Source organism: Mercenaria mercenaria, chromosome 1 (genome assembly GCF_021730395.1).
Source record: "Mercenaria mercenaria strain notata chromosome 1, MADL_Memer_1, whole genome shotgun sequence".
NCBI lineage: Eukaryota > Metazoa > Mollusca > Bivalvia > Venerida > Veneridae > Mercenaria > Mercenaria mercenaria.
Genome location: NC_069361.1, coordinates 98647922 through 98675890, shown reverse-complemented (window position 1 = coordinate 98675890; position 27969 = coordinate 98647922). Strand labels below are relative to the sequence as shown.

At 34.9% G+C, this 27969-nt stretch overlaps 1 protein-coding gene across 1 annotated transcript; it reads right to left on the bottom strand.

The window, feature by feature from the left end:
* LOC123529198 (BRO1 domain-containing protein BROX-like) lies at positions 1–25800 on the bottom strand (the record flags this gene model as incomplete). The annotated part of the gene is made up of 10 exons (XM_053525455.1): positions 1–4111; positions 6128–6290; positions 7230–7380; positions 8467–8548; positions 8881–8966; positions 13723–13812; positions 17789–17894; positions 20987–21059; positions 22583–22678; positions 25595–25800. Coding segments are annotated over 10 exons (1170 nt in total), but the record flags the coding sequence as incomplete, so codon positions are not given.
* Between the last annotated feature and the right edge of the window lie 2169 nt (positions 25801–27969).

Here is a 27969-nt window from a genome sequence, read left to right as displayed (position 1 = left end):
CTGAATTTAGAAGTTTATTAAATAAGTTTTCAATTGTTCTGTTTCTTAAAAATGCATGTGATTAATGTGATCAATATATAAAAGTCAAACAAAGAAAATTTTAATTTGTTATAGAAAAATGGAACACACTGGCTTCAAGTATAAATGTCTTCATACCAAGGGATATCCTTGACTATTTGACAACTTCTAAGTCAAACATGGGCCATAACTTGACAGAGTTAAGGATGTATGAGCGAATTTTTTCCAACGTTAAGAATTTTTTCATACTCTGTGAGCTTGAAGAATATTAGTTTCCAAGACAAACAAGAGGAGAAAAAACACAGGTCACTGAACTCATTTTAATTTTATAGGGCATTTTCTTCACTCACTGTTTAAGCATTTCTAAAATTTTGTAAAATTGAAAAAAATGGTGGTACTTTATAAAACATATAATATTCCATTTAATGTTTTAGGGATTTCATGTCTTACAGGTTAATATGAATACAAGGTGATATCAGTATTATATAAGCATAAATGTCACTAACTGGTCTCTTTCATTTTTACATATTTACATAATTACCCAACCCACTTTACTTTCAATGGAAAAAAAGTATTTAGATCTGAAAAACAATTCTCATGTTAAGATTTTCAAATTATTTTGCAGCTTTAATGTCACATTAAAATGCTTCACAACAGAAAGAAAAAAAAATTGGGTCACTGTGCATCTAAGGGATTTATTAATAAAAAAACTGTTAAAAACTGGTGAATTTTGAAATTTTTTGTTCTTTTTGTTTTAATTTATATTTTCTAGGTAATGTAAGGTGCTATCTTGAAAACTTTTATTTCAATTATAGCTTATTATTACATGTATCAGTCACGAAAATATCAAAAGCAAACCTGATCTACTTTAATAGATATTTGAAATTACCTACCCCTACCCCCATTGTAAATCTTACATCAATTTTAGGCAAATGCCAGCCAAAAATAAGAGTGAAAAAAAAAATTCACAGAAGATAGAATCAATTTGGTCAAATGGTACATTATTAGCCATATTTTAATTATTTAGCATTAATTTTTGGCAAAACTTTTGTTAGAAAGCAATATTCGAAGAAACATTTTTCGAAATGGCGGATATCCTGAAAAAACGCTCAAACATTCTTAACTGCAATAAATTATTATGATTTCTTACAAATTTAAACAACAACAAATTTTCTGATCAAAAAAGAGCAATAATTTGAACCAATTTTTATTAAAAGAGTTCTCTAACTTTAGTATGGATGTCTGATGACAAGGATGCCTTGCATGAAGTTCCAATCCAATATGTTGAGTTGTTTCTGAGATACAGTCTGATTGTTAACTGCAAAATGGTCACCAAATATTCTAAGCTGAAAAATGGCCCTATTTTGTACTATATTCATACATGAGTTATCTAACTTGGTTATAACTGGAAGTAACAGGGTAACATCCGCATCGCATACAGACTCGATTCCGCTTTTGAAATCGAAGACCATTTTATGAATTAATGACAACCTGAGTAAATCTATCATAAAGGCAACATAATTATCTTTCTAAAGTTTATGATATAAAAACATTTGGCATGTTAGGCATCCAAAAAAGTGTCTTAAAATCAGCTTGAAATGTGCATATCTCTTTAATCATGGGAAAAAATCTCAACAACAAGCAAACGGACCTATACATTTTATTTAGATATGTTATAGGTCATATGTTTATTCATATCTGTAAGCAGTTGTTAAAATTTACATTGTAGAAAAAAATATTTTCACAAAAATGTCATCAATATCATGATTTTCACACATTCCATTATGGAAACTTGTCTGAAGTTCAAATTTTTCAAACCAGTCAAAAAATCAAGCACACGACCCTAACTTTTTACTTGCCACTTTTTCTTTGCATATTCTTAAGTTTTGAAAAATCAAGGTTTTATCAAAATCTACAATGCATAAAATATTTTCATCCGAACATGCAGAACTACCTTAACCCTTAGCCTGCTAAATTTCTAAAATGGACTGTTCCATCATTCAGTTTGGGCAATACCATTTATTATTCGAAGGGGTGTTCACTGAAAATTTACTGACTGAATAGCGAACAGTGCAGACCATGATCAGCCTGCACGAATGTGCAGGCTGATCTTGGTCTGCACTGGTTGCAAAGGCAAAACCAATCGCCGCCAGCAGGCTATGGGTTAAATAAAACTAAAAGTTTTGTGATTTGATTTTTTTCAGTAAGTCTAATAAGTGGAAAGCATTGTTTGAAGTTCAAACCTATTATATACAGTTGGTTAACCAGATACAGCTTGATGGTTGCAAGCAAAATGTTGACAAAGTTTTTTAGGTAGAAAAAGGGTCATAATTTGAATTTAATTCAATAAAGAGTTATCTAACTTGGCCAATTTGACAGGTCTGTGTAAAACTTCAACCAGTTACATACAATAGTTAAAGAGATATGAACTTGCATGCAAAACATTCAAACAAGATTTGATGCAGATACTTATGGTAGGGTGAGTCGAATAGCTCTCAATAATCTTAGAAAAGTTGAGCTTAAAATGAAATTAACTTGTGTTATATGATATTGTTGATTTTATTCTCAACTGATATTTGTTGCTAATATATTTATCTATGGCCCAAATCGCCTTTCTTTCAGACCTTATTCAGAAATATCTTTACACCCAATCCAAATGTTCTACACAAGCCATGTGATGCTAATTATGTTACAGCTTCATCTTACTTTTCTCTTCAGCAAGTCATACTTTGGCTTACAGATTTTCCATGTTCCCCATATTGTCTCCTATCTATGTTCTAGCTTCATGAAAAAAACTCCAGTACTTTTCAAGTTATCACATAATCCCACTTTTTTGTCATATTTTATACTATCTGTTGCAAACAGCAACCATATTTATTGCCATAGCAAAGAAGTAAAAGGATGTGCATATTCTCCATACTGCCATCTATCCAGGTACCCAGTTTCATGAAAAAACCCACAGAATCCCACTTTGTATGATGGCCAGACTGGCTGAAGAACAGACTTGGGACAAGGTGTAAGACCCCTCGGGTGAAAATCAAGTAGTGGACAAGAAAAACATCAACAGCAAAATTGCAATTACCCTCATTTTCATAGCGTTACACCATCAGACAAAGTTTTAGTCTTTAAACGTACATAAGATACAAATGTATTTCTCTGGTAATAGTTACCATAGTAAAAATGAAATGAACATTGCAAATATATACGAATGTTCATAGTCACTAACAATGAAACAAAATAAATATCATTAGAATAACAAATGAGCCGCACCATTAGAAAACCAACATAGTGCATTTAAGACCAGCACAGATCCAGACAAGCCTGCGCATCTGTGCAGTCTGGTCAGGATCTATACAGTTCGCTAACGGTTTCTCTAACTGCAACAGGCTTTGAAAGCGAACAGCATGGATCCTGACCAGACTGCGGGGATGCGCAGTCTGGTCTGGATCCATACTGGTCGCAAATGCACTATGTGGGTTTTCTAATGGTGTGGCTCAAATAACAAAGGGTGTGTAAGAATTCAGAAATCTTACACCAGAAATGTAAATGTCAACCAATGTGTTGTATACTGTGCTATGCTGAAAAAAATATTTAAGTAAAATGGAAAAAATGATGTATCTATCCATTTGTGAAATGCTTCTATCCAATTCAACAGTTATTTGTATCAAGTGGCAACACTAAGTGATTGCCTTTCTAAACACTAAACATGGCACTTGTATATTAAAGAAGATACCAAATATCAGGCTTTTCACAACTAATGAAAAAAAAAGGTTTAATTGTATAAAATAATTACTTACAGATAGATCTTTTGTAATTTATTTCATTCATCAGTTTCAGCATTAATGAGTGTAATGTACATAAAACATACAGTAAATATCTACACAATCAGCTATATCATACTGCAGTCAAGGTCATACACAACTGACCGGTGCAGTGTTAAGAGTTGTTTCCCCTGTATCCATCTATTCCTATGCTCTCATGACACTATACAGCCACTGTTGTTTTTTGGGTCCTTATCTGACATAGGAAATTCTTTTTCCTTCACTGGGGGCAGTTCCTTAGGCTTCTCTTTGTCTTCTTTCTCTCCTGGTAACTTAAAAAAAAACACAGACAATAATTAAAACAGCTGTTTCAATGTAATATCAACATCATTTTGTAGACAAGAATGAGATAGAGCTTGATATAGAAATATGATAATGACGGATGCACAATAAACAAGAGGGCCCTAGGTCGCTCACCTGATAAACACACCATAACAGTATAAACATGTTTGACATAGTGATTTCATGGAAACAAATATTCTGACCAACTTTCATTAAGATTGGATCAAAAATGTGGTCTCTTAAGTGTTAACAAGCATTTTCTTCAATTTGACCTAGTGACCTAGTTTTTGAGCTAAGATGACCTATATTTGAACCTGACCTAGATCTGATCAAGGCAATCATTCTGACTAAATTTCATCAACCTCGATTAAAAAAAACAGCCTCTATTGCATACAAAACGTTTTTCTTTGATTTGACCTAGTGACCTAGTTTTTGACCCCAGATGACCCTTTTTCAAAATTGGTCTAGATTTCATCAAGGTTATCATTCTGACAAAATTTCATGAAGATCAGTTGAAAAATACAGCCTCTATCGCATACACAAGGGTTTTCTTTGATTTGACCTAGTGACCTACTTTTTAACCCCAGATAACCCATTTTCAAACTTGGCCTAGATTTCATCAAGGTAACCATTCTGACAAAAATTCATGAAGATAAAATGAAAAATACAGCCTCTATCGCATACACAAGGTTTTTCCTTGATTTGACCTGGTGACCTAGTTTTTGACCCCAGATAACCCATTTTCGAACTTGGCCTAGATTTCATCAAGGTTATCAATCTGACAAAATTTCATGAAGATCAGTTGAAAAATACAGCCTCTATCACATACATAAGGGTTTTCTTTGATTTGACCTAGTGACCTACTTTTTAACCCCAGATAACCCATTTTCAAACTCGGCCTAGATTTCATCAAGGTAACCATTCTGACCAAAGTTCATGAATATAAAATGAAAAATACAGCCTCTATCGCATACACAAGGTTTTTCCTTGATTTGACCTAGTGACCTAGTTTTTAACCCCAGGTGACCCATTTTCGAACTTGGCCTAGATTCCATCAAGGTAATCATTCTGACAAAATTTCATGAAGATCAATTGAAAAATACAGCCTCTATCGCATACACAAGGTTTTTCCTTGATTTGACCTAGTGACCTAGTTTTTGACCCCAGATGACCCTTTTTCGAACTCGGCCTAGATCTCATCAAGGTAATTATTCTGACCAAAATTCATGGAGATAAAATGAAAAATACAACCTCTATCGCAGACACAAGGTTTTTCCTTGATTTGACCTAGTGACCTAGTTTTTGACCACGGATGACCCATTTTCGAATTCCGGCCTAGATTTCTTCAAGGTTATCACTCTGACAAAATTTCATGAAGATCAATTGAAAAATACACCCTCTATCGCATACACAAGGTTTTTCCTTGATTTGACCTAGTGACCTAGTTTTTGACCCGAGATGACCCATTTTCGAAATCGGCCTAGATTTCATCAAGGTAATCATTCTGACCAAAATTTATGAAGATCAGTTGAAAAATACAGCCTCTATCGCATACACAAGCTAAATGTTGACCGACGACAGACAGACGACAGACAGACAGACAACAGACAACGGACACCGGACATCGAGCGATCAGAAAAACTCACCTGAGCATTGCTCAGATGAGCTAAAAATCAAAATTACTTTATTTTGTTAATAAAATAATTAAACCTCTGAGTCTGTTATTTCAACTAAATAAAGATGACCTTTGTTGTTGTTGTTTTTTTTTCTATTTTCTTCTTCTCATAAATTTGTGTTTATTTGTCGATATGAGAACACATCTAAGCCTAAGACATTTTTCTTTGTTGAAAGGTTGTCTCCATGTGGAGGTTCACATACAAAGAAAAAGGCTTTTTGGGTGGGCCTTTACATAGATTATGCAATTATTTATGTCATGCATTCAAAGCAAAGTTAGGTTACATATGCATCAAAAAGTAAATGATTTACGACCCTTTTCTAACAGATACCTGTGGTCCTGCTTTTGGAGCCATTTTTGAATCCATCTTCTTGTAAACTTCCACTGACCAAAGGGAACTTAACTCTGGTGATTTGTAATCCTCTGGACTGACTAGTCCATATGTGGCCTTCAGCTCTAATATCGGCGGGTCATATGCAACCTTCTGATGGTAACTGTCAAACAGATAAGACAGAGAAATTTGAGACAATATTAAACATTTAAACATTTCATTTTATTTTATTATACCTCACATAAATACCCAATGGGATTTTCACATCAACGTCCACTTCATGTTAATCATGTATACCAAGTTTCATTCAAATTGCAAAGAAACTTTAGGAGTTGGTTACATAAGTTTAAGATGTAGTTATAATATGTTTAAGTCCAAAACAAGGGTATAACATAAATGCACAGACTGGTCTGGATCCATGCTGGTCGCAAATGCACTATGTTGGTTTTCTCATGGCATGGCTCAATTACACTATGAGAGCTGCCACGTAAGTCCCAAAAACATGTGCAAGACCACTTCATGTTGACAATATATCCCATGTTTCATTCAAATTGGGTTAAAACTATAGGATGGTTTAAATACACAAGATAGACATATCAACAGAATTACAGATGAACACTTCAAATACTAAATACCTCCTAGGTGGCATAAACATTGAAGGATTAGATTAGGAATTACCCTTAGCGACCTTGACCTTTGGAAATTTCGACAGAACAAATCCCCATGTCCCAACATGTGGTTAAATGATTATTGAGGCATTAATGAAGAAGATACCATAACACTGAGAACCAAGAAATAAAATTTTACCAAACGCTATCACATAATGACTCATGTGACCTTGAGTTTTGGGGTACTTGACCCTTAACCACATAATGTCCAACCCTTAACCAAGACCAATCCTTAAATGAGTTGTGATCATAATAATAGGTGCAGTAGTTGATAAAATTCAGAAGCTTGTCATAAAATTTTAACCAGAAAACAACAGAAATGCTGACACTGATGCATTGGTGAAAACAACAGCTCTCCTTATTCTTCAAAATTATTATATGGTCAATTTAACATTTAGACCATCACATATTATATTGATGTCAAAATATCTTACATCAGTCCATTTTCTCGTTCACATTTGTCCAATGTTCTTTTCATCACAGGACCAAGACGTCTGAAGAAAATATGGTTGAGAGGTTTGGCTTGTGTGCCTGGGCCTTTAGTGGAAGAATAATCCTTACAGGTGACAGCTGACTTGTCATAACCTGTAATACATAAGCCTTGCTATTGTAGTAAAATAATTTGATATGTGCAAAAGCAATGAAATCTAGACTCAGGGTTCTGAACCAGCATAAACTGAAAATTATAACCTTGGTTTGGACAAGCAAAAGTTTAAAGTTGGCTGTTTGGACAAGCAAAGGTTTATAATTGGTGGTCTGGCAGATAATTTTCTTCAGTGTACTCTAAGAATTACATTACTATATGAAATGCATCAATTCAATTGTTAAATAATATCTTAACTTTCTTTAAACAAATATGAGATGCATAAAACATTTCATCTAAATTTAGTGTTAGACTAGTAGAAATTTACAGTTTGCAGTCCTGGAAATATCATAGGAAGATGTTCATGTAAACAACTGGCAAACAGGTAAGAACTGTCTTCTCATGTAAAAACTTGTCTTATTGACTTCATTAAACCATGCATGTGCTTAAAAAGAATGCTTAGAAACAAATCAATCACCTTTTATGTAAATGTTGGCAGCATTTTATCTTTAAAGGTGGTTAATCAGATTTTGGTTAAAAACTTTAAAGTAATGGATTTGTTGAAACTTTAAATACTGACCATTTACACTTATTTGTGTTCAATGAGTCATATCAGATTTTCACTGGAGGTATTTTTTAAATTTTGTTTTCCTATCCTGGTTGTCCAACCAAGGTAGTGTTAATTTAGCAAACATATATAAATTTAACCCAAAGGAATAGAACTACAGTTATATTTGTCAAAAACATGCACTGACTATTAAATATTTACCAGCAATTGCAATTTTCTAAAACTATTATTACCTCCCTTTACCTATTATGACTGCACAACCATGATAATTTGGAAATGAGTGGAAAATAAGAGGAAATCAGATTGCTGAAATATCAAAAAATCTATCAAACACAAATGTTAAACTAGAAATTATTATGAAATTAGAATAAACAGCATGTTTCTAAAGTATTTTCAAATAAAAGGGAGGCAATTACAAACTTTCAAAAAAATGAAAATGTAATAAATGTTGCTTTAATGTGACTGACCACCTTTAACATATGAACTGAACTATAAAGCAAAATGAAAGCTGAAATTTTACATGTAATTCCTTCTTGTAGTCCTCTAATTGCCTCGCCACATTTATCTTGAGCTAACAAACCCTCAGCATTGTAACAATGTGCCTGAAAAAAATTATTTTTCATTCACAGCACTACAGTTATGACAGATGCACTGTCATCCAGCAATTGTCAGGAATAAAATATTTTAACTAGAATGCTTAAGAATCAAACCTAGAAGAATTACAAAATAACAGCTTAATATATAATTTGCTCAGTGATTATCAAAATCACTTCATCTGCAGATATCAACTGGCAGATATTGTGCCACATACAATAGATCTATCTTGCCAAGAGATTTCTTATTTGTACTTTATTTTATATACAGGGCAAGTTATAAGAAATGCAGCTGTATCATTGATGTGTAAATGGAGAAGTACAAAATTCGATGTACTTACATGTGCTATGTAAAAATCTGACTTCAGTTGAAAATACTTTCTCCATTTGCCAACTATTTTTGCATCAAGACTTGCCAGAGCATCATCTTTATAAAAACATAAGATATATTAACCCTTAGCCTGCTGGCGGCAATTGACTCTGCCTTTGCGACCAGTGCAGACCAAGATCAGCCTGCACATCCGTGCAGTCTGATCATGGTCTGCACTGTTCGCTATTCAGTCAGTAAATTTTCAGTTAACACCCCTTTGAATAATAAGTGGTACTGCCCAAATTGAATGGTGAACCAGTCCATTATAGAAATTTAGCAGGCTAAAGGTTAAATAAATAAAATGGATGTGATGGTCCAGTATTTCTCACCTGGTTACTTGTACAAAGGAGTTACTTTAAGTTTTTACTAATGAAATAATAAATGAGCCAAAACTTTAATATAAGTTAATAAATTATTGGCAAGAGTTCAAATGCATAAGAAATGAGTGTGTATGTAAAAAAAAAGATCAGTGAATGAAAAGTATTTCGTAGAAATTTAAAAAGCTGAATGCTTTTGAAAACAGTATACCGATTTATAGTAAAATCTAGAAGATGCTTTTGTAGGAAAGCGCATGTCTCCCCCAATGCAAAGTTGTATAGGCAAGAAGTCAATAGGGGACAGGAGCAAAAGTCAAAGAGGCACTCATGGTTGGCTTCAATAGGGATCATCTACTTGGCATGTCCAATCATCCAACTAAGTTTCAACATTGTAGGCCTAGTGGTTCTCAAGTTCTAAATTGGAAATGGTTCTCCATATTCAGGCCCCTGTGATCTTGACCTTTGATTGAGTGACCCTAAAATCAGTAGGGATTATCTACTCTGCATGTCCAATCATCCTACTAAGTTTCAACATTCTTGGTCAAGTGGTTCTCAAGTTATGATTGAACAGTTTTCTATGTTAGCCTTTTGACTTAGTCAAGTGACCCTAAAAATTGATACGGTCATTCTCTTTAGTCCTATCACCTATGAAGTTTGAAGGTTCTAGGTCAAAAGGTTCAAGTTATTGCTGGATAACCGTTTCCATTCTGGACCTGACTTTTGATCAAGTGACCAAAAAGCAATAGGGGTCATCACTCAACATGTTTAATCAACCTATGAAGTTTCAACATTCTGGGTCAAGTGCTTCTTAAGTAATTGATCTGGAACGGTTTTCCATGTCATCTACTCTGTAAGTCCTATCAACCTATGAAGTTTGAAGGTTCTAGGTCAAATGGTTCCCATGTTCTGTCTGCTGTGACCTTGACCTTTAATAGAGTTACCCCAAAATCTATAAGGGTCATCTACTCTGTATGTCCAATCATCCTATGAAGTTTCAACATTCTGGGTCATGTACTTCTCAAGTTACTGACCGGAAATGGTTTTCAATGTTCAGGCTCCTGTGACCTTGACCTTTGATTGAGTGACCCCAAAATCAATAAGGGTCATCTACGCTGCAGCATGACCAATAATCCTATGAAGTTTCAACATTCCGGGTCAAGTGGTTTTTAAGTTATTGATTGGAAATGGTTTTCCAGGTTCAGGCCTTTGTGACCTTTAAAGGAGTGATCCCAAAAACAATAGGGGTCGTCTACTCAATAAACCCTGCCATCCTTTGAGGTTTGAAGGTTCTAGGTCAAATGGTTTTGTATAAATGAAACCTAATATATGGGACAGCTTAATGGCATGCTGCCTAACCATGGCAGATTTTTGTTTTATGTTTTTGGGGTTTTTTTTATATTATCTATTTTTAGTTTAAATGGCCCCTAAAACCAGTCAGGCTGAACCATTTGAAAAAATTAATGTGTAACAAGAGCTCGTAGAACACAAAATGCCCACCTTGATGCATTCAGTAATTGCACAAGAAACAAAAATTATTTGCTCACTGTAAACAAAAGTTCTATTGTTCTGGTTAAATGTGTTCTTGACCTTTGACCTACTGACCTCAAATTCTAAAGGAGTCATCTAATGGTCATGACCAATCTCCCTATCAAGTTTCATGATCCTAGGCCCAAGCGTTCTCATGTAATCGTCTGGAAACAGTTTAACTGTTCCGGGTCACTGTACCCTTGACCTTTGACCTACTGATCTCAAAATCAATAGGGTCATCCTCTGGTCATGATCAACCTCTCTTATCAACTTTCATGATCCTTGACACAAGCATTCTCGAGCTATTGTCCAGAAACCGTTCAACTGTTCCTGGCTAATGTGACCTTGAACTTTGACCTAATGACCCTAAAATCAATAGGGGTCATCTGCTTGTCATGACCAACCTCCCTATCAATTTTCCTGATCCTAGGCCCAAGCGTTCTTTAAATAATGTCCAGAAACTGTTTTACAGTTCCCGGTCACTATGACCTTGAACTTTGACCTACTGATCTCAAAATCAATAGGGGTCATCTGCTGGTGATGACCAACCTCCCTATCAACTTTCACGATCCTAGGCCCAAGCATTCTTGAGTTATCATCTGGAAACCGTTTTACTGTTCCGTGTCACTGTGACCTTGATCTTTGACCTACTGTCCTCAAAATCAATATGGGTCATCTGCTGGTCATGACCAACCCCCTTATCAACTTTCATGATCCTAGGCCATGGCATTCTTGAGTTATCATCTGGAAACTGTTTAACTGTTAACTGTCACTGTGACCTTGACCTTTGAAATACTGATCTCAAAATCAACAGTGGTCACCTGTTGGTGATGACCTACCTCCCTATCAACTTTCATTATCCTAGGCCCAAGTGTTCTTGAGTTATCATCCGACCGACCGACATCTGCAAAACAATATACCCCTCCTTCTTCGAACAGGGGCATAAACATAATGTACAAGTTAATATCAATCACAGACTTAACTAACAACTAGAATGTGTCTGTAGGACAAAGGGTGTGCCCCCACTGGTACATCTGTCACAAATAAGAGGCAATAATTCAAATGTTTGCCGTTAAGTGGGTATAGCCTCAACAAACATTTTATGAAAAGGATTCTTTATTCTAGGCCATATACTTTTTGAGCTATGAGCATCACAAACAAAAAATCCACTATTTTGGCTATTCCAAGGACCATAACTCTGTAATAAGTGCTAAGATTCCCAAGAACAATACTAAGTGTGCAAGGTCACATCACGATAAAGACTCAAGCAAGGTTTCATGAATTTACATCAAATACTTTTTGAGCTAGGCACATTATTAGGTGAAAATGTGCATTTTTGACTATCTAAATAGGGGGTGGAGCCAGCCAAAAAATAAGAGGTGCGCAAGTTTATATCATGATAAAGACTCATTCAAGTTTTCATCCATTTGTATCATATACTTTTTGAGCTAGGTGCGTCAAATGGTGAAAATGTGCATTTTTGACTATTTCAGGGGAAATAACTCTAGAAATAGATGGCGGAGGCAGTCAAAATATAAAGGTGCACAAGTTTATATCACGATAAAGACTCAGGCAAGGTTTAATCAACTTATACTGAATTTTTTTTTGAGCTAGGCGCGTCACAAGGTGAAAATGTGCATTTTTTACTATTTAAGTGGCCCTAACTCTGGAAATAGGGGGCGGAGCCAGACGAAAAATAGGAGGTGCACAAGTTCATATTATGATAAAGACTCATGCAAGGTTTCATGAATCTATATTAAATACTTTTGAGCTAGGCGTGTCACAAGGTGAAAATGTGCATTTTTGACTATTCCAGGGGCCATAACTCTGGAAATAGGGGGCGGAGCCAGACGAAAAATAGGAGGTGCACAAGTTCATATTATGACAAAGACTCATGCAAGGTTTCATAAATTATATCAAATACTTTTTGAGCTAGGCGTTTCACAAACTTCGGACGGACGGATGGATGCACAGACAAGACAAATCTATATGCCCCCACCACTCATGGTTGGTGGGGGGGGGGGCACAAAAAAACAATCTCGATATAGGTTGCTAGCTTCAAACACCTTGCACCAATACACGTGGTACTTTAAGACATACAGTTTGTCACACATCCAATAAATTGGAATCTTTATAAATATGATATACATAAAATGTTGTATAAGTGGCAATTTTTCATCCTACTAAATATGTTTAATATGTTTTTAAGGAAATATTATTTTACCAGAAAAATGATATCAATAATCTGTTGAAAATATTCTTTCTAGCTCAAATCACAATAACAATAGACCAAGGAGAACAGCTTCAAAAAGACGGGGAAAATTCAGATCATTGTCCTTCAGTAACTTTTTTTTATACAGCGTGATACAGGATTCAAGATACAAAGAGCAGCTTTTTGTTCTTTTTTTGAGACAACATTTAAAGGAGAACTGAAATAAAACACTATTCTATTGAAGGATACCTTACATTAAAAATGTATACCTACAATCATTATGGTAAAACGTGATGAACATGTAGATCAATTTGTTTTCCTAGTAATAGTGTTTTCTTCCACAATTTTCCACTAATTTCAAAAATATAATCATGTTTATAGATAACTTTTATTGATAGATATAAAGAAGCTACTAACTGTAGATTTTCATAATTCCACTATACACTGTATTTGTTTATTAATAACTTCCATGTTGTATGATAAAATATGTTTTGTAAACATTGTCCCTATATGGGGGACATTAGTAACTGTTGCAATTTCTAGTTTTACAGATATTATACTAAGACATTTCAAAAGACAAAAATTTAAGTGATGTTCCCTTACTTTATGGATACTTTCAATGCAAATTTTGAATGAAAATGGGAAAATCAGGATCCTAAATAGACCGTAGTTTGTGGCAGTTGTGAGAAAATTGATTAAACTATGGTATAAGTATCAAAGATATCTCGATATATCTCTAACCTATAGGTTATATTACCTGCACGCTTGTATAACTGTCCTGTTTCATTTGCTAATGCCGCTATTAAACTGGCGGAATGTTTCAACTCAATAGCTCTAGCCAGTGTCACTGAAATAGCAGAAATCATTTAGTGAATACATCAGGATAACTGCCTTGTGAAATCCTTAAAGTAGATGACCAGCACTTTTAACAAAAGTTTTTTTATAGCACACACATTTCCCAATAAATGTTCAATGCTAAAATTTACGACGATAACAAAGTGATTTCATAATAATTTTTCCAAAAAAGTTATTTTGATAAAGTAAATATCCCCACTGATCCCAAACTCTACAGTGGTCATCTACAGGCCATGGGCACCATTTATATGAAATTAAATACATGCAGACCAATGAAGCCTTCTCAATTAATTTATAATGAAAATTCTTTAGCTGCTAGCTAATTATGACCTTGGCACTTTGCCTACATAGCAACTTTGGCACTTTGCCTACATAGCAACCTTGACACTTTGCCCACACATCACCTTGATACTTTGCCTGAACCAGTGCCTGTTGTGTAATTAACAGTAATTCTAATTCTATAGAATTACTATGAAAGTTGTTAAAGGTCAGTTACGTAACACAAATGTCTGGCAGAAGAAAAGACAAAAGTTTTGTTTAAATGTTACAGATGCTGCAAAACTGAAGACACTGTATTACATACAAGAACTGTCCGTTAGACAGCACGTTCAACTTTTCTCAGTGCTTGACTCTGAATTAGAGCTTTGCCAGTAAAAACTTTAACAAAAAAATTCTAAGTTAAAAAGGGGCATAACTCCCTTTTCACCCCAGGGGCATAATTTGAACAATCTTGTTAGAGATCCACTAGGCAATGCTACATACCAAATATCAAAGGCCTAGACCTTGTGAATTTTCAGACAAGAAGATTTTTTTCCCCTATAGATATGTCTATGTTAAATTTGGGAATCCCAGGGCAGGGCCTCTTTTTACCCCAAGGGCATATTTAAACAATTTTGGTAGAGAAACACTAGGCAAAGCAACATACCAAATATCAAAAGTCTATGCCATGCAGTTTCAGACAAGAAGATTTTTAAAGTTTTTTTCCTGTATATTAAGGCTATGTAAAACGTGAGACCCCGGAGCAGGGCCTCTTTTCACCCTGGGGGCATACTTTGAACGGTTTTGGTAGAGGACCACAAGGCAATGCAACATACCAAATATCAAATGCCTAGGCCTTGCAGTTTCAGACAAGAAGATTTTTAAAGTTCTTTCCTATATAAGTCTATGTAAAACTTGAGACCCCCTGGGGCAGGGCCTCTTTTCACCCCAGGGTTATAATTTGAACAATTTTGGTAGAGGACCACAAGGCAATGCTACATACCAAATATCAAAGGCCTAGGTCTTGTGTTTTTAGACAAGAATATTTTTTAATCTTTTTTTCCTATACACAATGTATAAGTCTAAGTAAAACTTGGTACCCCCAGGGCAAGGCCTCTTTTCACCTCAGAGGCACAATTTGAACAATCTTCATAGAGGACCATTAGATGATGTCATATGCCAAACATCAAGGCTCTATGCCTTGCGGTTTTGGACAAGAAGATTTTATAAGTTTTTCCTTTCTGTTGCCATGGTAATCAGAGTTCTGCATGGAATTCAATCCCTTGAATAATTTTGAAAGGGGGCCACCTAAGGACCATTCCTGTGAAGTTTGGTGTAATTCTGCCCAGTGGTGTTGGAGAAGATTTTTTTTGAAATTTTTGACGGACGGACAACGGACGACTGACGACGCACAATGCATGTCGGACGACGGACATTGAGCGATCACAAAAGCTCACCATGAGCCTTTGGCTCAGGTGAGCTAAAAATATATGAAAATATCAACGGATAAAATGAACACAATTTAAACATAACCAAAAAACTTTAGCTAACCATCATACTTATGCTATCAGTATTTAATATTGTTTGCAACAAACAGCATACTACATGACAAACAATTATAAATTCTAACATTAAAGAGGAGAAACCAGCACAAATATTTGACTGCAATAATGCCTGTCCCATTCTTTTAAAAGAGACCTTTATAAAATCAGTCAGCAGAGATGCATAATTTTAATTTTTCACTTAAAAGTTCAATATTTTTATAGTATACATGTAACTGCTAATATTGTTTTGCTCAATGATACGAGTTTCCCTACTTTCCATAACTAACAAACGTAAATTTTCTATATATTTTAATGGGGAGAAAAAATGGTTCTTCACCAAATTGCAAAAGTGAGTAACTGTTAACGATAATCAGCTCTTCACCAAGGAGATAGCCTATCAAAGTTCAATCAAGTAATTTACTGTAAACTGCAGTGTACATTCTATTTATAAGGAAACTTTTAACAAAATGAAACAAAATTCAAGGCATGATCAGTTTGTTATTTAAATTTCTTCTTTATACAAATACTGGTTATAAGGAATTTGTTCACTATATGTTTATAAGAAACTCCAGATGCAACAAACATATTTTGCTGGACTTGAGGACTTTGCTACATCAGGAGTTAAAGGCGTACGCTAGAGTCTCTGTATATGAGATGGGCAAAATTTTTCCCAATAATACAAAACAAGAGTAATCTGCCCTTGAAAAAGGCATTTTTGGGGAAAATGTTTTCAAGGGCAGATAACTCTTTTTCAATACCGGTGACCTATGACTTTTATTGCATATCTTTCTTTCTTAGATGATTGTCCTTCAATATCCAAAGTTAGAAGAAATTCTATTATTGGGAAAAATTTCACCCATTTCATACACAGAGACTCTAGCTTACGCCTTTAACTGTATAATGAATGCAGATAAAAGTTTGCACACAAATGAACTCTAGATCTTGGCCTTAAGACAGTTCAAGTTTAAATATACAGTGAAACACCGCTCGCTCAAGCATCGATGACTCGAGCACCCGGGCTCGCTCGAGCAATTCATGTGGTCCCGGCCGATTTCCTTCTATTTTCTATGTGAAATTACCATGGCTGGGTCGAGCATCGATAACTCGATCACTGGAGCATGACACCTGGTCCCTGTGTATTAATTTACTCTTTGTTGCTTATGGCAAACTCGAGCAGGTGTCAAAATTTTTCAGACCTTCGGCGGTCAGAATGTATCGGTTAATTTAAAACTTTCCCACGTCGTGAGAATTGCATGGTCTATTCCCTGACTATCTTAAATGTTTGTTTGTCGGTATATTTGATCTGATAATGAATTTAATTATTGATGAAAGGTGGAAGAAAAATTTTATTGATCAAAATTGTTATTAATTATTACTTTTTTCTGCGGGATCGAGAAGATAATTATGAGATCTTAATATTTTAATCAACAGTTGTTTGCATGCAAATAAGGAAATAAGATAGCCTTTTTATAAAATTGAGACGATAAAATGAGATCTTAATTTGGAGAAGAAAATTGCGAATTCGATTACAGTATTTCAAATAAAAAAAATGTCTTAGCTGTTTCTTACAATCTATCATAAATAACATTTGTAATACGTTTTTTTTTTTAAATGTCACGAGTGTGTTATTATAACGCATCACTGTTTCCTCTGCAAATGGTCTCGATGACAATTCGTAAAACAAACTTCCAACTTTCTTCGTATGTTGGTCAATGTTTGGGTCGCTCGAAACCATGGATAACTCGAGCATTTTGCTCATCCCCTTGCGACCTCGAGCGAGCGGTGTTTCACTGTAGTTACTGGACCAATGCCATGATTTCTAATGTAACTAAACAATGCAAACTGTTGTAGCAAAAATCAATTTTTGAACAAGACATTTTTAACATTTATATGAAATTAAATGTGTTTTTCTTTTTTAAGTTTAATCAAAAGTTTCAGAAAAGAACTGAAATACAAACTTTCACAGTTTAAAAACTCAAAAAAAACAACAATAAGCTTAATATGTTAAAAGTATAGTTTTTGGCATTTTGCATGGAAACATTAAATTTTGTTGTTTTCACCAAAACAACTATTTCTTACTCTTAGGGAAAAGAATCAGTGGATTTCTAATTTCAAGGTAGAACAGGTCACGTTTTTACTGGGATTTCATTTCAAATGTTACTGTACCTTCCTGAGCCTCGGCTGTACACTGATTGATATAAGCATCCAATATACGAGTGTCTGTATCTGTCGCGTTCTCTGTATTATCTATCAACTTTGGTATCAACTCCGTCTAAAATTGTGACCAAACTTGCCATGTAAAAATTTAGAACATTAAGCTCTTTGGAAATTAGAAGTAAGAATGAAATGTGCATACTTTCATAACTAAAAATTACTCACTTTTTAAGATTAAGAGATTTTCTTTTTAAAGTTAACAGTATAATTCTTATAGGATATAATGTCAGTTGATGAGGTATGATCCTCAAAAACCTGGAGAAATGTTATATAATCGACTGTCTCACATTACAAAATAAAGGAAACACTACATGGAAAATGTTTTTTGTTTTGGCACCATTTTCCAAATGCATCAATTACATTAGGTAATGTTCAGTAAATATAGCAAGTATGGCTAATTTTCTTGCCAGTATACTAGTTAACCCTTACCCTGCTTTTCTATAATGAACTTGTCCATCTTTCAATTTGGATAGTGCCATTAACTGTAAAAAGGGATGCTTACCAAAAAGCTACTGACAGAATGGCGAACAGTGCAGACCAAGATCAGACCGCATGGATGTGCAGGCTGATTTTAGTCTTCACTGGTCGCAAAGGCAGAATCACTTGCCGCCAGCAGGCTAACAGGGGCGTAGAGACGATTTGAGCATTGAGGCGGCGGCGGGGGAGTCCACTTCCTATGAACGGGGTCTAGGGTGGCCCCGGGAAAATTTTGCATACAGCTAGAGTAAATGGTGCAATCTGGCGACTTCTTGGACTGCTCAGTATCTGTTGAACATACTTGTTTTTTTTTTTTCAAGTTTTCACCCCTAATTACAGCTCACTATGTTTAAACACTGTAATGGCGGTACGATGTTAGATACGGACAATGTCTTGCCGGGGTAAAACCAGTAATGTCTAAGTAGGGGATTGAGCACAAGACCCTGACTTAAAGGGGTAATCTAATCCTTACAGCATTTTAGTCATTAAATGGAATTATAAAGGTAAAACGCAATTCATTGTTTTCTGTGAACCATTGAGGGTTGAATGAATGAACTTCAGGGTTCTTTTTACCAAATGGTCAATTTGGAATTGCAAAATTGCAAGGGTGATTGACCTTCTATATATTTTTATGTAGAAGCTGTAATACTTGTTAATTTAACTAGATCTGTAAAATCTATGAGGATTTTTCTACATTTTATGCGTTGAATTTAATCATTATGGTTGGTGCCTTTGATTTTCAAACAATATGTTTAAGTGTCAAAAATATTTAATATAATATATTTTATGTAAAGACATCTAAAGATCCCGATTTGCGTTTGTGTTTTACTCAAGATACTTTCCTTTGTCGGCAGAATTCGAGACACAACATTAATTGCAAGTTTGGCAGTAAGCAATTAAATACGATTAACTTTCATTAATTCATGTATTGCCTATAATCCGAGTCTGCGGGGCGTGAAAATACAGTGACCTTGGTCGTTGCGAATTATCGAATTTGTGCAATACCCCGTCATCAAGGCGATCTAGCAAGGTGTCAGCGATATGACAAAATTCTGTGTACATATCAGTCGCCGATGTACTTCATGATAAATGGAAGACCGCTTTATTTATTTTCAATTATATTTTCTAGCCTTTTCAAAAACATACAAGTTTGGCATTACGCCACATCTCGAAATACTGAGGCAGTGGGCGCCGCTCCTGCCGCCCCAGCTCCTACGCCCTTGCTAAGGGTTAATCACAACTTCTCCACAAGGACAAGAAGTGGCAGTTGGTGCAATATTTCTAGTTTTTATTTACTTGGGTTTACAATTCAGACTACAACATTAATAGCTCTTAATAACAAGTGCTATTATGTTTTTAAACAAGAGCACCGCCATGCGGGTGTAGACGCTCATCTGACTTTTTTGTCTCTGAATAATAGAAATATTGACCTACCCAAGTCCAAAAGGGGCCATAATTCTTGCAAAAAGCAATGCAGAGTTACAGTACTTGGTGTGCAGTGTCAGCTTTTAATGGCAAATAAATTCTCCAAGTTTTAAAGTAATAGCTTTGACCGAAAGGAGAAAAGTTGACCTAAACGCAGAACTTAACCAAGAAATCTGATATTTTCTAAGTCCAAAAGGGGCCATAATTCCTGCAAAAAGCAGGATGGAGTTATGTTTCTTGCTGTACAGAGTCGGCTTTTGATGGTGAACAAGTGTTGCAAGTTTTAAAGTAATAGCTTTGATAGTTTAGGAGAAAAGCTGACCTAAACACAAAATTTAATCAAGAAATCTGATTTTTTAAGTCCAAAAGGGGCCATAATTCTTGCAAAAAGCAGGATGGAGTTATGTTTCTTGCTGTACAGAGTCAGCTTTTGATGGTGAGCAACTGTTGCAAGTTTCAAAGCAATAGCTTTAATAGTTTAGGAGAAAAGTTGACCTAAACATAAAACTTAAGCAAGAAATCTGATATTTTCTAAGTCCAAAAGGGGTCATAATTCTTGCAAAAAGCAGGATGGAGTTATGTCTCTTGCTGTGCAGAGTCAGCTAATGATGGTGAACAAGTCTTGCAAGTTTTAAAGCAATAGCTTTGATAGTTTAGGAGAAAAGCTGACCTAAACATAAAGCTTAACCAGGCAACGCCAATGCCAATGCCGACGCCGATCAAGTGATGACAATAACTCACTTTTTTTTTTCAAAAAATCAGATAAGCTAAAAATGTTATTGCAAATTTTTGCAAGTGCAAGAAATTTCAAAAATAAATTTTAACTTTCATCAACCATTTTTCATGAAATAAATTCATATACACAAAAACCTATAGGAAAGCATCCATAAATTTTCAGCAATAGTTTAATACCATTTCTAATGGGAAAGTAAGCTATGAATAATGATCAATTTGGGATTTTTGCTTAGGTAAACTAACGCAATATTTCCATCATAAAATTCATGCTTTTTTGTTGTCACTTTATCTATAAGGTTTCTGCGATGACATTTACTTTTTACAATAGGTCCTTTACTTTCTCCAGCTGTGCACATTACAACTTCAACCTCATTGTTATTATAATGGAAGTTCTGAGGATACAGTGTGCATCTATATTTTGTATCAGTAAATCAAGCAAATGGCAGATGAAATTTTTTTCCAAGTGAAACCTTTCTTTTATGTTTTTTTATTAATAGAAAGGGGAAAATTTACCTTTACATAATTGAAGATACCACCTGCTGTGCGCAAACATTTATGTACTTCTTTCGCTTCCTCCATATCAACCCTAAAATACAAAATTCCTACATATTTAACAAGATCTCCACAATGCAGGAAAATATATGCACTAACAGTTCTAGATCAGAGGAGGAGAAAGTAAACTTAAAAGAATTTTTTTTGGGTGAGGGGGTTCAGGGTTTCTGTGCAGCAGCAGTGATGGAACACAAAAAAACTAAAAGTGATTTTTTTCGGCGGGATGGGGAGGGGGAAGGCTAGAGGGGGTTTATGTTTGTGTGTGTGGTGGAGGATAGGGAAATAATAAGGATTATTGCACACCTAAGACTGTCTCAATATTACACATTTTATATTTAAAGTCAATATCTTGAATAATTTTGAAGTGTGCTCTGGGCAACAAATAGAAAGGATAGAACTGAACTTGATTTGGGACCATGACCTTTGACCTACCAACAAAATGCATACGGTCAAATACTAACACAAAAGAATACTTATGATCTTTTTTTTTGTGTGTGTGTGTGGGGGTGGGGGGCTGCGGGTAATGTTGATTCTGGAGCTCCTGAAATCACCTTATCAGCAATCCCCTATATTCCAAGTTTAAAACCAGTACCTTAAATAATTTTGAAGTTGTACAAAAAATACAAAGGACTGAATTGAACTCAATTTGTGACCTTGACCTTTAACTTACAAACAAATTTCATTCCCTCTGCACATTGCCTCATTACCAATACCTATATGTTACGTTTGAAGTCAATACCTTAGATAGTGATTAAGTAATGCTCTGGACACAAAATATGACAGAGAGATTTGACCTTGCTGTGACCTTGACCTTTGACCCACAAACCTGGTTCATATAATCTGCACACTCCGCCATCTTATCGCCACCTACCTGCATGCCAAGACTGAAGTCAATACCATGACAGTTATAGTTATGCTCTTGACACGAAATATGAAGGAAAAATTTGATATTTGAGCTCCACTTTGGACCTTGACCTTTGACCTAACGACTAATTCATATGCTCTGCACATCGCCACCTACCTGTATGCCAAGTTTAAAGTCAAGACCTTGAAAGGTTATCGAGTTATGCTCTGGACATAAAATATGAGACAGACAGACAGACTGACAGACAAACTGACAGACGCATGTGCCATAACATAATGCTATTTTCCAAAACAGGCATGTAAAAAGCGACAGTATCAGGATGTTTAAAGTGTGAGGCAAACCTACACTGAATAAACCATATCTAGCTCATATTTAGCAATTAATGTTGTCAGTTAAGACGTATTTGATCAACAATATTTAATATTTACATGATTTATGAAATTATAAAATATGGACATATTTAAAACTGTATATGATCAGATTTCTACAGATATCATCCTCCAACACTGTGTACCTACCCACTCACCACTTGCGCTATACCTCTGGATCTAAACTTATACCCAAGCTTGTTTATGATCTTTTTTACTTCTGATTAATGGTAGAGTTTTAACTACATATATACAATTACATAAGCATGCATTACTCTAGTGAACAGCATTACAAAGTTTAGGATAGAAGAATGTGTGACTCACTCTTCCTTGGCAGCCCACTTGGCTGAATGTTTGGTGTACCACAGTGCTAGATTGATAGCCATTGATGCCAGCTCAAACACAGTATCCTGTCTCTCTCTGAAACATATACATATAAAGGTCTTAATTACAGAGGTTGAAACCTAAATGTACAAAGAACTCCAGAAACACAGTTTTTTTTTTACTTTATTTTGTCCATTTCTATTTAAAGCACTCATGTCAGACTGTAGAGGAAATTAGTAAAAAATCAAGTACAAATTTCATTAACTATACAACTGATGAAAGTTTAAACCAAAAAGCACTGTCTTTGACCTTACACTTCAACAATCACTTGAACATTTTTGCTGAAGCAACAAATGTGTGAATTTTTATTTTTTCAGCCAGTCAGTTCAAAATGGTTGTTTACATATTTCCTAAAGTATAATTGAGGGACCTTCATATCCAAGTGATTAAGGTCACTCAATCTGGACCACTTGCCCCTCATCACTGTGGGTTCGAAGCCTCACTTTGGATGTAAAATACTTTCATGGGAAGAAGCTATCCAACTGGATTAAGGATGGTTGGTGGTTCTACCCAGGTGCCTGCCACTAACTGAAATAATGCCTGGAAGGGCACCTGGGGTCTTAAATCCAACAAAACATATTGAAACTGGAGACTGTATTTACTAAAAGCACATGTCTCACCATACCGGTTCATTTACATGAACTGTTGAATTGATTTACAATATCCAGCAATATCAAAAATACACTAGAGCTGCTTTTGAGAAACGCACATGTCTCCCACAACTGCCTAATCATCTGAATAGTAGTATATGAGTCAACCATGCACCAAGACCTCAACTGCCTTATCAGACTTTCAGTGCTTTGATTATGAAAAACAAGTTTCAAGGGCCATAATTCCAAAGTGCCTGGGCCGATTTGGCTAGTTATCGAACTTGGCCGAGGACTTATTGGCAAACACATTTTGTTCAAGTTTGGTGAAGATCAGATGAGAAATGTTCAACTTAGAGTGCGGACAAAATTTGTGACACACAGGAGTAAATCAATATGTCTCCCACACCACTGTGTGGTGGGAGACATAATTAGTTTTGGGACAGATGAAAACAAAAATTAAACTGTACAGTGTTTGTGATATCATTAATATATCAAACTATATGGGCAGAAAATATGCTATTACTGTTTTGATTTTACATTACCCTTGTTTTAAAAGCCTTTTGGCTAGGCTTAATAATGAACATTTTGACACTCTTTAAACATATGTTTTCTCACATTCTGTTGTATGTAGGCAGAAATTATACCTGGAAGTCACTATCAACAATACAACAGACTAATTATAAAAATGCTTAGCTAATAGCAGTAGACAAGCGTGAATATTCCACAGCAAATCTGTTAACTCAATAATGTCAGTTTCAATGTTGATTTATGAACATGCCCAAATTGTGCTTCCAATCGAAACTACGTTTATTAATTCCACATTTGCACTTATGCTGCTTTTTTGCACGAGACAGAAGGAGGTCAAACTCCACATCACTTTAAAACTTTTGTTTGGTAGGTCAATAAGTGTTAATGTTTGCACAGTCTATTTCCATAAAGCAAATTTCTATCAAGACTGATTTCTTGTTCACTCGTTGCAACAGTTGAAATATGCTCAGGGTGTTTTTAATTTGAAATTTGGGCTCACAATATTACCCACTGTTTAATTTATTTTGAAATAAGGCGTAAAAAAAAATTGTTTGTTTCCGGTAGCCTGACCTACCCTAAATTTTTGGCCCAACCCTAAATGTTTTTATGGCCTTGGAGAGTATTTTTTTCAACTTTTTAACAAAAAGTTGCAAAGTGTTTATGGCCTTGGAGAGTATTTTTTTCAACTTTTAACAAAAAGTTGCAAAACTGCATTTTTTATGCTTTAAAAATGGTCAGTGATGTTAGAAATCAACTTACTGATGCTCTAAAGGCATAACCCCCTTATCTGTATTCATTTTTTGACTCAAAAATAATTTCCGAAAAGTCTAATAAAAATAAAATAAAAAAAAATAAAAATTTCCGACCTACCTACACTAACTTTTTTTGAGCATGATACCGGAAATAAAGAATTTTTTTAGGCCTAAGCAATTTTTGATGCAAAATATTAAAACAGGTATTTACTCAATTTTTCAGTGGTTTCATGACTTCTATTTTCCAAGGCATTTTAAAATGTAAACGACACAAGTTTCTGATGGAAGAACATGCCACATGAGCATGAATTTTACTAAAACACAAGGGCTCGAATCCATGAGAAAGCTCAAATTGATGAGAAACAGGCATATAATCCAATCTCCTAGCGTTACTTTTGGCTTAGTGGATTTGTTGTGGAATATGCACCATTTTCTGTGCTGCTAGATATAGAAGTGTGAGACTCTTTGGCATTGTGTGGCATGATTCTCTTTAAAATTGACATTTCAGGGACAATTACTCATTACTCATCTTCTATCAAAATTACTATCAGAAAATAGTCTACCAATTTTTTTAAATTTCCTAAAAATGCAAACCATTAATGTATGTTATTAACTTTTCTTACAATATTTTGCATGTTTATACATTGTATATAATTCTATTTAATTTCATCTTGCTTTTGTTGTAACAGAAGTTACAATTCATATCATAACTTTGTCATGTTTTTTGTAATATTTTTTCTTATTCAAGGTATATAATGCATTCATTTTCATTGTTAATTTTATGATTATATTGTACTTTGCATGTCATTCATAGTTTATAAGTCATGTATATTGTATTTGTACATGTTTATACAGCAGACCATATATTGTAAATTGCCAATTGGCTCTGCTAAATATGTCATCCACTATAAATAAAGTTGTTACTTACTTACTATACTTAGTACAGTCCAGCTAAAAAATAAACTGGCATTGGACTAATGTTTTTCTCACAATATGTAATTACTACCATACACTAAATACTGTATAAATTAATTAACACAGAAACAACGCAAATTATTTTCAACAATAACAGAAAAACTTACAATGGAGTATTTCCGAGTAAAGTATTCGTCCAGCGAAATTTTATCGCATTTCTAAGCTTATTTTCAGTTTCACCTTCCTCAAATGGTTTCACTAGACCCACTAACAATGAGAAATAATCATTGGAAGTCTTCTCTACAGTAGCTTTATCATGGTTGGGATCTGTTAACAGCTCTAACAATTTGTTTCTGTGTTGTCTCAGATCACTGAAAAATCAAATTAATATTCATTAACTCACAAGAGCTGTTCCTTAGACAGTACGCTCGATTTTTCTCAGTGCTTGACTCTGAACTGCCCCTGAATTAGACCTTTAATTGCCAGTAATAACTTTATAAAACTTTAACCAAAAACTTTAAGTTAAAAAGGGACATAACTCTGTCATAATTGTTTCTCCTGATGTAGACTGTAATTGATAGTAAATATCTATTTTAAGTTTCAAGTCAAAAGCTTTAATAGTAACAGAGATATTTGTCTTTATCAAAAACTTTAACCAAAAAATTCTAAGTTAAAATGGGGCAAAACTCTGTCAAAATTCCAATCAGAGTTATGGGGATTGTTTCTCCTGATGTAGACTTTGATAGTAAATTATTATTTTAAGTTTCAAGTCAATAGCTTTGATAGTAACAGAGATATTTGTCTTTATCAAAAACTTTTAACCAATGGCGACGCAGATGCCTGGATCAGTGCAATAGCTCTACTTTTTCTTAGAAAAGTTGAACTAAAAGTGTTTATTTTTTAAGTTACCAATGATGCCACAAAGATTTTGCAACCTAAATTTAATGCAGCAATTTAGACAAACTTTGTATTATCAACCCTTTTTTTCTCTACTGGGTGCCGACCAGTCACCGGACAGAAATCAGGGTTTTTCAATTGCCGTTTTATGAAAAATGAACATAAAAACATGAAATTTGCTACGATAAAACTTCAGCTCATTTGCCTTCCGAAAATGTAAAAAACTCAAACAATCGGATGTAAAACATCGGATATTTTGAGGCTCAAAAGGGGTAATGAAATGCACTACATCAAACAACAAGGTGGAATAGTCACCGGACAAAAATTTTCGAAGACTGATTATTTTTATTTGATGTTGACAGTTGTACCGAAAAATAACTGATTATGTCCATCTGTCCTCTACGCCTTCTAGAAACATGTTTCATGCACATTCAAAGTGTTAAACTATCCTCGGGGTTGAACTACATAACAGCAGTGATTAACCCCATGTTACCATTTTAAACGAAATATTATCTGCAGAAAATACCTCGGTGCTTATGCCACCATAAGGAGCCAACAATCAAATCTATTTCCGTCTTTGTTACTTTCGGAAAAACAAGCAATCTATAAATATATTTTTATACAAATGAGGCTCGGAATGGATGTAAATATATATTATCATATGCAAGAGCATTCACTCGTGTGGTATTAACACATGACCTAGCATATGGTGCAGACGTTCATTCATTTTGCAGAAACAGTATTATGTTTTACCAATATGTGATCCAAGTGAGGAATGAATCTAAAAGAAAACTGTCGTCTGCAGTTCTAGGGGTCTGTGCTATACATGTAATTGTTTGAGACCCACTTGGTGCCCCAAAAAAAAGTTGCGCATGTGCTCTGCCATTCCAATGCCCCAAGTTCAGAGGACAGCAGTTTTGTAAACACGAGTGAGAATTGGTACGATATTCCTCGTTTATACTTATTTGTCAGTTAATGTTGATATATGAAAATGAAAAGAAAGTGCTGAATGTTTCCGATTAGCCGATTACTCCGATATAATCGAAACAAAGCCGTAATTACGTTTGTCCGGTATATATTCCTGTCTGGTGACTGGTAGGCACCCAGTACACTGAGCAACAGTTTTTAGTTTTGTCTACAACTGTAGGAGGATAAAGCATAATGTATGTCCAGTGAAGAAGAACTTAAGCAAAATTAAAAAAAGGACCATGGATGAAAGAAATGTGTAGCCCCAGGTAACATCAAAAGCCGAAAAAGTAAAAAGTGTGGAATTTTAAGATAAAAGGTCAGTCTGTTTCCACACAATATTGTTTTTATCCTCTTTTTGACAGAAATTAACCATAACTCTGTTGTGATAACGAACTGCCGATAGTTGGTTCCTCTATCCATGGCACACAAAGCAGGCAATCAGGGGAGATAACATACAGAACCAACAGATGTACAATGAGTAGTCGTAATAACTCACTTCTAGATGTCCAGCATACTGTACTTATGCACCTGTCAATATTTTGCCCGCCCAGGGGGGCGGCGGGCCGACCCGGGGGAATTTGACATTTCAAAAAATTTGTTGTCTAAATCCCCACCCTAGGGACAACCTTTTTTGTCTAAATCCCACCCTAGAGCCTGGTTGGTACATCAAATGTTT